The following is an 11,539-nucleotide window of genomic DNA, read 5'->3' as shown; positions in this document are numbered from 1 at the left end:
TCATCTCCATCTTGTCTTCAATCCTGCTTCTTACCGCTGGAGGGACTTTGCTATGAACTGAAGCTCTGCACAAAGGACTGAATGACCCATCCCAGCTGGGGATGTTCCAGAGACTGGATTTGAACCTGCTGTTTATTCTATCACTGCTACAAGCCTGAACCAAGAACTTTGCCATTACTGTGTGTAATTGTTTCCATTTAACCAATTCTAGCTCTCATCTATATCCTTTTATGAATAAACCTTTAGATTTTAGATTCTAAAGGACTGGCAACAGCGTGATTTGTGGGTAAGATCTGATTTGAATATTAACCTGGGTCTGGGGCTTGATTCTTTGGGATAAAGAGAACATTTTTCCTTTATTGGGGTGTTGGTTTTCATAACCATTCATCCCCAGGACGAGTGGGACTGCTGGTGATACTGGGAAACTGGAGTGTCTAAGGAAATTGCATGTGTGACTTGTGGTTAGCCAGTGGGGTGAGACCAAAGTCCTCTTAGTCTGGCTGGTTTGGTTTGCCTTAGAGGTGTAAAAACCCCAGCCTTAGGCTGTGACCGCCCTGTTTAAGTAATTGGTCCTGAATTGGCACTTTCAGTTGTGTCCCGCCAGAACTGCATCGTCACACCCTCTTACATACCTGTCTCTGTAACTCTGGGATCCTCCAGACACACACACGAACTGGCCAGCCAGCAGACAGCAGGAGCCACTCCCAGGGTCACCGCAGAGGCTGCTTGTCTTAGGGCAGGTCTGCACTTAAAATACTGCACCAGTGCTGCTGCACCCCTCTAATGCTTAAGTAAAGATGCTCCTACGCCGACGGGAGAGCTTCTCCCATCAGTGTAGTTAATCTATCTCTGTGAGAGGCGGTAACTAGGTCCAGGGGAGAAGCTCTCCTGTCAACATACTGCTGTCTACACCAGGAGTTCAGTCGGTATAACTGTGTCACTCAGGGGTGTGGATTTTTCACCACCCTGAGCAATATAGTTCTACCAATGGAAGTTTACAGTGTAGTCATGGCCTAAGTTCTGACTGACTTAGGGTCATCCATCAAAGCCCTCTGCTCTTTACTTATGAATATAAAAAAATATAGTGGTGTTTCCCTCCCTCCAGTTCCCTAGCTCAGTGGTTCTCAAACTGGGGGTCGGGACCTTTCAGGGGGTTGTGAGGTTTTTACATGAGGTGATCATGAGCTGTAAACCTCCACCCCAAACCCTTCTTTGCCTCCAGCATTTATAATGGTGTTAAATATATAACAAGTGTTTTTAATTGATAAGGGGGGGAGTCGCACTCAGGTTTGCTAGGTGAAAGGGGTCACCAGGAAAAAAGTTGAGAACCACTGCCCTAGCTCAATGCTCCTCTTTTGCTCTGTTTGGTTATTTGGATGCTGTAGATTAAGCTGAGTAAATTCACAGAATAAAGTTTTTTATCTTCTGGTCTTGGACTTTGTCCCAGGAGTATTAGATCCATACGGCTCTGCCCTGACAGGCTAGACAAACCCACGAGCAAATGCCTGAGGGGGCTTGAAGAAAAGCCGCTGGGTAACTTTAAGCGAAAGCTCTAAAAGCAAAGCTTGAGGACTGAGTAAATAAAATCAAAGAATCAAGCGATGCTTTCCCGGGCAAGAAAAGCAGCAACATCATCCTCGCTGTGAAAGAATCCATTAGCAACCTCCAGCTGCCAGGGAACAGAAGGAAACTGGTAGTAAAGTAACCAACTCACGTTATCAACTACAGAATATTATGGGGTGACACTTAGCTGCATCATTGTGTTGCAGCAGCATTTCTTTCCCAGACCAAACGATCCCTTTTTCTTTAAATTCACGTTCACAGTCTGATTGGCTAGAAACCAGATACGCCATCTGAGGGCACAGGGTAGGGTCAGGGGTACAAAGCTGGAGTCAATTCTGTCAAGGGGTTTGTGAGATACAGCCCCTCCCAACACAAGCTATTTTTAAAACGCTGGGGGCTAGGCATGGAATGCCAGCAGGATCCTGTCCAGGGCTGGTTGAGGGAGACTCCCAGCCCACGCTGTAGCCTACAGGAGACGGCCCTGGGCTGGAAGGCAGAAGAACTCAATCTCCTTTTCTGCAGCTTCTCAGCAGTTTGAACTGGCTGAAGCATCACACCCTGGGGAGGTACCCATCATCACTACCCCCTTTTTGCAGACGCGATAAGAGGATGCAGAAGGTGACCTCAGACAAAGCGGAAGATGATTGATAGATTCCAAGGCCAGAAGGGGCCACTGTGATCTTCTAGACTGATTTTTCTAGTCTCCTGTGTCACACAGGCCACTGAACTTACCCTAAATAATTCCTAGAGCATCACTTTGATTTATTTTTTCCAAATCTTGATTTAAAACTTATGACAGAGACTCTATGTAACAGGTTGGGACTCACCACCTGCGGCACCTCCTGCTGGTGAGTCTGGGAATTAGCTCGTTCCAGTGGAGCGCCTCCTCCTGGTGGTGTCCTGTCCGTCGTTCTGTCCTCCGTTGTTGTCGCTGGACCCGTGTTGCTGCGTGCTCAGCAGCGTCCTCTTCGAGGTCACTGCCCTCCGGCAGTGCCCCTTAGTCCATCTGCGCCCCCTTCTGGGGATCAGTGATCAGCAGTCCCACACCCCAGCCACTATGTCCAACTGCCCTCTGAGTCTTGTCCCTCATCAGGGATCTGGTGTAGTATAATGGCTGCTCCCTACAGCCAATGGCTGGGTGCATTGCAAGGAGTGAAGGGTGGCAACTCAGGCCCACCCTCTACTCTGGGTCCCAGCCCAGGGACCCTCTGGTGTCAGCCTCGCTGTCCTTCTCTCCCCTTCCGCTGTCTGTTTCCCTGGGCTGCTTCCCCTACGGCCCCTTGCACCCACTAGGCCCTTCCCTTCAGGGCCTGCAGCCTGACAGGCTACAGGTTCAAGCTCCCTAGCCTCCCCTAGCCTCCCCTAGCCTAGCCTGGCCTGGCCTGGCCTGGCCTGGCCAGCACTGCGCTGTCCATGGTGCTAGTCTCCTCCCTTGGAGACTGATCTTCCCCTGTCAAAGGCCTGGGACAGACTGACTGCTCCTGCTCTGGGCAGCCTTAATATATGTCTGAGCCTGGCCCTGATTGGCTGTCTCCAAACTGGGCCCTGATTGGCTCACAATAAGCCCTTTTCCGATTGGCTCACTGTCTGCCCTGGCCTGCCGCAGCCCACTCTCATAGGCAGTGGGGCAGTCCGCCCCACTACACTCTACCACACCCCTTGGCAAATTGCTCTAGTGCAGGGGTCTCAAACATGCAATCTGTGGGCCGCATGCGCTAGAAATGTACACCTTACTGCCAGGTCTCTGTCCAATACAGCAGACCCACACCTCAATCATTGAACCCCTCGGCCTTTGGAAATGAACCTACCAGCTCAACTAGCCACTCAGGCCAGTAGTTCAGGCTTGGTGCATGGCCCAACTGCACAACACTGAAACAAGGGTGCGGTTGACTCAGGCTTGGAGCATGGCAGACACCAGGCCGGTTCAGTGCATGGAACAAGCACAGCCCTGAGAACGGGGGCAGAGGAGGTAGCTGAGAAGAGGTCGGCTCCGTGCATGTCCCAGGCACACAGCACTGCAAGCAGGCTGGGAGAGCTGGCAGCTGCCGACTTGGGGCATGGCAGACACCCAGCACCAGTCACGGCTCTTTTCCCACCATGGTTACATTTCCTGTTCTGGGCCCAGGCAGCTGCTTCTCCCAGGCCCCCTCAGTCTGTCCCAAGATGCCCCCTCCTGCAGCTGGGCTAGACAAGGGGGCTGGGAGATGCTGTGTAACCCCTTACCCTGTACAATGCAGGGGTCCCCGTACCAGCTCCCCTCGCACACACTGTCCTGGGCCATTGATCCTCTGCCCTGACCTAGGATGAATCTCTCTCTAAAGGTGAGGGGGAAGCTCTGTCTGCACGATCCATTGAGTCCATGGGCTTTCTGCTGAGCCTCACGTGGAGGGGCACAATCAGTGCAGACTTTGCTGGTTACCTCGGTGTATGATGGTGAGACACCTACACCCCAGGAACCAGGCTGGGATCCCAGCGCATTTCACACAGGCCTCCTGAGCAGCTGCCCAAGGGACTTTCAGCCACTGCCCCCCTGGACAGGATGTGGGTTGTTAAACTGAAACAGACCAGCCAGAAAAAAGCATCTGTACTTGGTGCCAACCCCAAGGCTTTGACACTCACTTTGTTTCTCCCCAGAACAAGAGGTTTGGGGACGGCTGAATCTTTCTCAGGTGCCTCCCTGAAGGGAATCCAGAGAGAACCAGGTCAGATGTAAGTCGAGCAGGGAACCAATTCCAGGCTCTCACCTCCCCATGGACCTCTGTGACTCGGAGCATAAGACTCACAAAGATCAGGGTTTATCGGGGCGAGTGGCAGTTTACGATGCTAATTACAAGAGCCCGATCTCCATGTTCAATTATTCCTTCACTGAGAAAATCTTCCCTTTCTTTTCTCTTCAGCCTCTGAGATCATACCTTAAAACTGTGCCCCTGAGAGCCAATAAATGGATTTCATTGGGTGTCATTTATTTCCCTACTGTTTACACAAGCCTCCAGTTTACTAAACTGGAAAGAGAAAGGATTTGAGCAAAGTTAAAAGAAAGGCTCAGATTCACAAAGGGCCTTAAGCAACTAAGGCCTGGTCTACACTACAGAGTTAGGTTGAAGTCAGGCAGCTTATGCCGACCTAATAATGTCAGCGTCCATACTAGTGTTCCTCCCACCGACATAACTCAACTGCTAGGTCGACTGAATAGCTCCACCTCCAAGAGAGGTGCAGCGCTTACGTCAACATAGTTAGGTCAACGCAGTGGCAGTGTAGACCCTCTGTTGCCCACATCAGCTTAAGTGGCCTCCAGGAGGTGTCCCACAATGCCCCATTGTGACCCACTCTGGTCACTGGTTTGAGCTCTGCTGCCCAGCAGCCAGGTTCACAGGAACAAGCCCCTCCTGTTTCAGGACTGGGAATTTTGAAATTCCATTTCCTGCTTGCTCTGCATGGAGAGCTCCCCTTGCAACTGCCCAGCTGAGCAGGCCGGCTCCAGGCTCCCAACGCTCTGCTGCCTGCACTGCACAGGAGGTGGTGGGTCTCCTGGGTCTGGGGAGAAGAGGCTGTGCAGGCCCGGCTCCGATCCAGCCTTAGAAATGTGGGTGTCTCTGAGCAGGTTGCTCGGAGCGTGGGGGAGAAGGGCTGCAAGAGGCTCCCACAGCCCTGCCCGGTGAAAGCCACGGAGCTGCGCCAGGCGCACCAGGAGGCGAGGGAGGCCAGCAGTCGCTCTGGTGCGGCTCTGCAGAGATGCTGCTTTTACAAGGAGCTGCACGCTATCCTCTGCAGTGATGCTGTGCCACCCCCGAGCCCCATGGATACTGGAGGAGTTGGAGTCATGGGCCACCGCAGGGAACCCTGAGGATGAGAATGGGAGGCAGGCGAGCAGGGGATCAATTGTTGGATTCAGGGCTTAAATTCAGCTGCAGCTGTCTGGAGCGGAACGCTGGTAAATATTTTCAAACCCCCTGGAGTTTTTATAGCATATTGGAGGAGGGCCTGGGGGGGCTCTGGGAAATGCTCTATAAGAATTTAAGCCCTGATCAGATTAAACTCTGTGGCCCAATCTATAGTGGAACAAGACTAACGCTAAATAACACCACCTTCATTCTGGGGTTTACATACAGTAGCCCTGAGGTTTAATGCTGTAGAACACTTTCCCCAATCACAAAGGTACTTTATTTGTGTCCAGATTTAAAAGAGAAATGTCACCCTCCTAGCAAATGGTGACAGGAATGCCTCAGTCTCTCATAATGTGCTGCCCCTGGCCCAGAGCGTGAGAAAAGGTAGAGGTAGCACCACTGGGATAGGGGAACCCCTGTCATCACAATTTGTTACCCTGGGACCAGGAGATGGGGAAAGGTGACAGGTAGCAAATTGTGAGGGGAATGCTGCCTCTGGACTACAGGATGGGGCAAGGCGGAGGCAGCACATTGTTTCATGGCAGTAAAAGAGAGACTAGAGATGTCAGTAAGTACAGGTAGCAAATTGTGCAGGCAGCAGCTTGTAGTGTTACACTGGCCAGGAGAGGGGGGGTGGGCAGCCTTCAGAGCAGACGGGATGGTGGACTTGGGGTGGGGTTACCCAGGGTACAGTGCTGGGTTAATTCAGCCCAACAAATTACAAGAGGAACCTAGGGTCACCCTGGACGCACATGGCAGAGCCAGGTCTCCCAGGCTAGCACCCCAACCCCTGGACCTGCCCTTTCTCTCAACAGGGATACTCAGAACAAGTAGCTGTACACAAGGGAGTCAAAGATAGAACAGATTTAAATGCCCCAGCATCAGGGCACAAGCCAGTGACTAACTGAGGGGGTTGGAGGTGTGAGGAGTATGGATTTATTAAGGGGGGACTGGTCGGCCTTTAGCTTGACCTGGGCTGGTATCCACCACCCCGCCCCACTGCCAGCTTCTGGATTCCCTGTTGTTGATGGAAAGCAGGTTCTGGTTCTGGTGCCTGGCCCTGGAGGATGCTGGGGCATCTAGGGACCAGCCCTCAGTGGGGCTCAGAGTTCGCTCCGGCTGTCTGGGGAAGAAACAGCCGAACCGCCCACCTTTCCGTGGTACGTATTTTATCAGCTCAATAACCGAGCAAAAGCGTCAAAAAAAACCTCACATAAAAATGAAAAAACATGAATGAACCTGAGTACAGCAACAAGATAATTTAAACCATCCCAAATAAATTAAACGGCACCTTCTAAGCGCTACATAACACTCTGGGAAGGTGGCGAATTCATGGAGCTAGCAGTACCACGGTCCCAGGGCATCCTTCACCTCAAACACCAAACATTTCGGTCCCAGCCAAAGAGTTGATAGAGGGAGGGTCAGACAAGTCTCTGGTTGAAGGGAAAATTGCCTCAGAGCTGTGGGTTCCATGAAGGCAGCCTGCCCAAATTGTGGCTGATTAGGTAACAGCCAATCTCTTCCCCATGTCACACAATGTCACGTTCCAATAAGGCTGGTTGCACTGAACGGTCATACGACAAACGTAGGTGAAAACAACAGGATTTCTCAAGGTTAAACGCCTGAAATACCTGCATGCCTGATAGCGAGGCTGTTTGACGTAGGGTTGTTTGAGGTACCCGAGCAACTACTCTATAGGCGCTATGCTGGTGAGCTCACATGCACAGGCGCCAACTTTCTCATTTCCTGCAGGGTGCTCGACCCCCACTCCGCCCCTTCCCACCTTCGTCACACCCCTGCCCCATTCTGCCTCCTCCCCTGAGCTCGCCCTGCCCCCTCCCACCAGCGCCTCCTGCACACCACTGAACAGCTGATTGTGGGAGGCGTGGGGAGGGAGGTGGAGGAGCTGATCCAGCCCCAGAGCACCCACAGAGTCAGCGCCTAGCTCACATGTGTTAAGGTCAACGGACTTGCAGGCTCGCTAGCGGTGACTCACTTGTAGGTGTCAGATCTTGGATGCCCCACGTTGCTGACTCCTACCTCTCAGTGGCCAGCTGGGGGGTGAATGAAGCACAGGGCACTTTGTATGGCACGGCCAGAGGCCAGCAGCCAGAGCAAACCAGCCTAACAAGCCAGAACAAAGGTTTCTTCTTTTCCTTTGGCTTTTGCAGATGATGACCCAGCTGACCCCTCCCCCTTGGAACCTCAGGGCTCCTGTGGCCAATCAGAACAGGGCACTCTCCTTCTAAGGTCACTGGCATCACCCAAGGGGGTCTAATTAGGACATATTTATGCAAATGAAGGAGCTCCTCACTCCAGTAATTTCAGGTTGCAATACCTTTGCATCCAAAAATACCTACAGACCTGCAGACTGCGTGTATCTGAGGTATTGGAGGTCATGGGTCAGTCCCCAGAAATCATTTCTTAAAAATGCAAAGCCAGCAAAAGTTGGAACTGGAAAAGAAATAGGGAAAAACCCATTCCACATCCCTTCAGCCACAGCCAGAGAGGGATAGATCCTCATCTTTCCGCAGGTCCTGCTCCACAGAGAGACGCTAACAAACCACACTCTGATATCTGGAGACTCGGCGGTTCATATTGGAGCAGATTTTTGTGTGTCACAAAAGCAGGTGGCATCTCAGACTGGAGCTCGGTTAGAGCAAAGAGTCTCCTTCCTACAAACCACAATTTTTGCATTCAGTTTTTTCAAGCGGGCCCATCTGCCTCACAGATGGAGGTGGCATCCCATAATTCCTCACTGGATGGGCAGGGTCACTCTAGACCTAGCTCTGGGCTCCCACGTTCCAGGTGTCTGTTCCTGATGAAAAGTTGGAGGCAGAATCTTCTCCGATTTTTGCTGCTGTACAGAGAGAGAAGAAACTTGTTCAGAGGCGGCTTTACCTGTAGGGAGACCCCAGCTAGGGAAGGAGGATGGGAATTCAGCTCTGGGTTTCCCTCCATCATGCCCCCGATGGACCCCAAACTACACTCTGCACAGAAACCCCCTATCCTGACAATGGGCAGGCCTCCAGGAGAGAGCATAACAACCCCACGCACCATGTTCCAGGGCTCCGGGTGCAGGCCTGCACTCCCGTCCCCAGAGTCACGCTAAGGGGCGCCCAGTGCGTGCTGAGACGCTGGCCGAGCTTTGGTCTCGGGTGACCTTTGGATGCTGTTTCAGCTCTTTGGGCTTCCCTGGGTTTTGAGCAAAGGCAGCGTGCGTGTTAGAGATTCCCAGGGAGCCAGGGAAGGGTGATGGCTGGGGACGGCATCGCAGATTTCCACAGGCCCAGGACTTGTCAGGCCCAGAGTAACCAGCAGTCAGCGCTCATCTCCAGTCACTGCTCCCCTCCCCCTATAATGCACTGGGGCATCTGGGCTCAGGACACCGAGGGGAGTATCCGCTGGGCCATCCTCTTGGGGCAGCCACAGGCCTTTGCCTTGAATCTCTCCCCAAGAGCCTCTGCAGAGGCCTGACTTCCAGAGGAGAGGAAAGTCTGAGCCAGGAGTTGGACAGGGATGGGGCACAAAGGCTGGTCACTCTGCCAGGCACTGCCAGCCCTGCACGTCACACAGCAGCTGGGCCTTTCACTTGTAATGTCATCAGCCTGTGGAACTCACTGTCACTGGATACCACCATGGCCAGAACATCAGATTCTCTGAGGGAGCGGCCATTTCTGTGGGTCACACAAATACCCAGACTAGAACAGTTCACACTGATGATGGGCAGAGATATCGCCCCTTCTGCTACAGGGCCTCACCCCATCTCTGAAATTCCTAGAGGGCTGTGCCTTCCCCCTCCTTCCCACTCCTGGTTAAGGCAGGCTAGTCCCTACCTGTTCTGACACCGCGCTGTGCCCCGGAAGGGGGTGGGGGATGCACACGGGGCTTCACACATTGCCCTGCCCCAAGCACCGGCTCTGCATTCCCACTGGCTGGTTCCCGACCTATGGGAGCTGGGGAGGGCGGTGCCTTTGGGCGAGAACTCGTGGCACTGCTTATGTTCATCCACCTAGGAGCCGGACCTGCTGCTGGCCGCTTCTGGGGTGCATCACGGTCCATGGTGCCAGAACAGGCGAGACGCCTGCCTCTGCACCCAGCTGTGCCACTGATCAGGAGCCACTGGAAGTAGACCTGAGGTGCTCCCCAACCCCACCTCAGCCCTAAGCCCCCCCAAACCCAGAGCCCCCTACTGCACCCCAAAGCCTTCATCCCCAGCCCAGAGCCCAGACCCACTGCCCCAGCCCAGAGCCCCCTCCCATACCCTGGACCCTTCATTCCCGGCCCCACCCTGTGACCCTCACCCTCTCACCCAACCTTCTGCCCCAGCCCTGAGCCCATCCCACGCCCCAAACCCCTCATCCCCAGCACCGTTGGGTCACAGGCATCAGCAATTTTCTTCAGCTGGGTGGCCAGAAAAAAGTTTGAAAACCACCAACCTAGAATAGTGTGTGCAGTACAGGTCACATCATTTGAAAAAGGACATTGCAGTATTAGAGAGGGTTCAGAGAAAGGCGACGAGAATGATGAGAGGCCTGGAAAACCTCTTTTGGTAAGAAAGATTCAAAAGAACGGGACTGTTTACCTTGGAAAGGAGATGACTAAGCGGGGAGAGGCTGAAAGGGTATAAAATAATGAATGGGCCAGAGAAGACTGGGAACGTCTTTTCTGCCTGTCTCATAACACAAGACCAAGAGAACAGTCAATGAAATGGAAAGGATCAAATTCAAAACCTTTAAGAAATACTTTTACACAAAACCCGTAATTAAACGGTGCAACTCATTGCCACATGGAGTTTTTGAGGCCAGTAATTTAGCAAGATGCAAAAAAGGGATTGGATATTTGATATGAATAACTAGAAACCACAGAGTTATAATAGTTAAGTTAATGCAAATAATGTTTTTGGAAGCAATACATTGGTCAAGGCTTAAAATGATCTCTAACTATTAGGGATCAGTAAGGCTCTTATATAGCGTTTTCCTTCACTAGATCTCAAAGTGCTTTACAAAGGTACAGAAAGGGTCTTGGCCTTAAACCTGAATCTGAGCCTGGGTTTATTCTGTGATGTAGAAAAGAAAGCTGCCAAGCCTGCTCCCAGCAAGCCTGGGTTGGCTTCTTTATGTATGTAATTGCCTAGTCATTTCTTTCAGTAGCACCTTGCTTGTTTGGGGGCTTTTCTGGGGGGTGGGGGTGGGGGTGAGGAGCTTCTGGTGTGTTGTGTCTGTGTTGATGGGTTGTTTGTTTGTTTTAGAATTTCCCGCCGGAGAGCGTGATTGGCTCCCGGTTGGTCAATCTGCTTTGCAAGGCTGCTTGCTGGGTCTGGCCGGAAACGAAACTTACCCTGTAACACGGTCTGCAGGGAGCCATGGCTGCAGCAGGGAATCCTCTGAAAAGCCTCCGAGACGAAGCTACTTGCTCCATCTGTCTGAGTTTTTTCAGGGACCCAGTGACTATAGACTGTGGGCACAATTTCTGCCAAGCCTGCATCGCCCAGTGCTGGGCGAGACCAGGCACAGACATCGCCTGTCCTCAGTGCAGAGAGACCTTCCCCCAGGGGACCCTGAGGCCGAACAGGCAACTGGGGAACATGGTAGAAATAGCCAAGCAGCTGAGTGTCCCGGCAGCAGCAGCAGCAGCAGGAGGTTTGTGCCACGCGCACCAGGAGCCTTTCAAACTCTTCTGTAACCAGGACCAAGTTCTCATCTGTGTGATCTGCAGGGAGTCCCAGGCTCACCACGCTCACAGGGTGGTCCCCATAGAGGAGGCTGCCCGGGAGCACAAGGTTAGGCCACGGCTGGGCAGGGAGCGGGACCGGGGGGAGCCCAGGCCACAGCAGATGTGGCTGCAGTGGCGCTGGAACAGTTTTTGGAGTGGGGGTGCTGAGCTACACCCCTCTTACCCTTGTCAGCGCCCCTCACCGCCCCCAGAGCCAGGGCCAGATTAATCGTTTGTGCCCCCCCCCTGGAGGCAATGGAGCATGGCACGGGGAGGTCAGTCCCCAGAGCGAGGGGCCAGCCAGAGGCAATGGGGTATGGCATGGCAGGGGCGGCCCCGCTCCGTTCAATCCCAGGGCACTATTTACAATGCGGCAG

The 11,539-nt window shown here is 53.0% G+C and overlaps 2 protein-coding genes across 2 annotated transcripts in view; both read left to right on the top strand.

Moving 5' to 3' along the window:
• The window catches only part of LOC120383907 (zinc finger protein RFP-like), a 104,250-nt gene that overhangs the window by 70,095 nt on the left and 22,616 nt on the right, over positions 1–11,539 (top strand). The window lies entirely within an intron of this gene.
• Positions 10,781–11,539, top strand: part of LOC120383905 (zinc finger protein RFP-like) — a 51,163-nt gene continuing 50,404 nt past the window's right edge. Inside the window, exon 1 of the mRNA XM_039502223.1 lies at positions 10,781–11,229. Coding sequence (XP_039358157.1) covers positions 10,813–11,229 — 417 coding nt within the window. The 5' untranslated portion in view covers positions 10,781–10,812. The remainder of the gene's footprint in view (positions 11,230–11,539) is intronic.

This window comes from Mauremys reevesii, linkage group 15 (assembly GCF_016161935.1).
Source record: "Mauremys reevesii isolate NIE-2019 linkage group 15, ASM1616193v1, whole genome shotgun sequence".
NCBI classification, from domain to species: domain Eukaryota; kingdom Metazoa; phylum Chordata; order Testudines; family Geoemydidae; genus Mauremys; species Mauremys reevesii.
The sequence above is the reverse complement of the archived record's forward strand: the minus strand, read 5'-3'. Positions and strand labels throughout refer to the sequence as shown.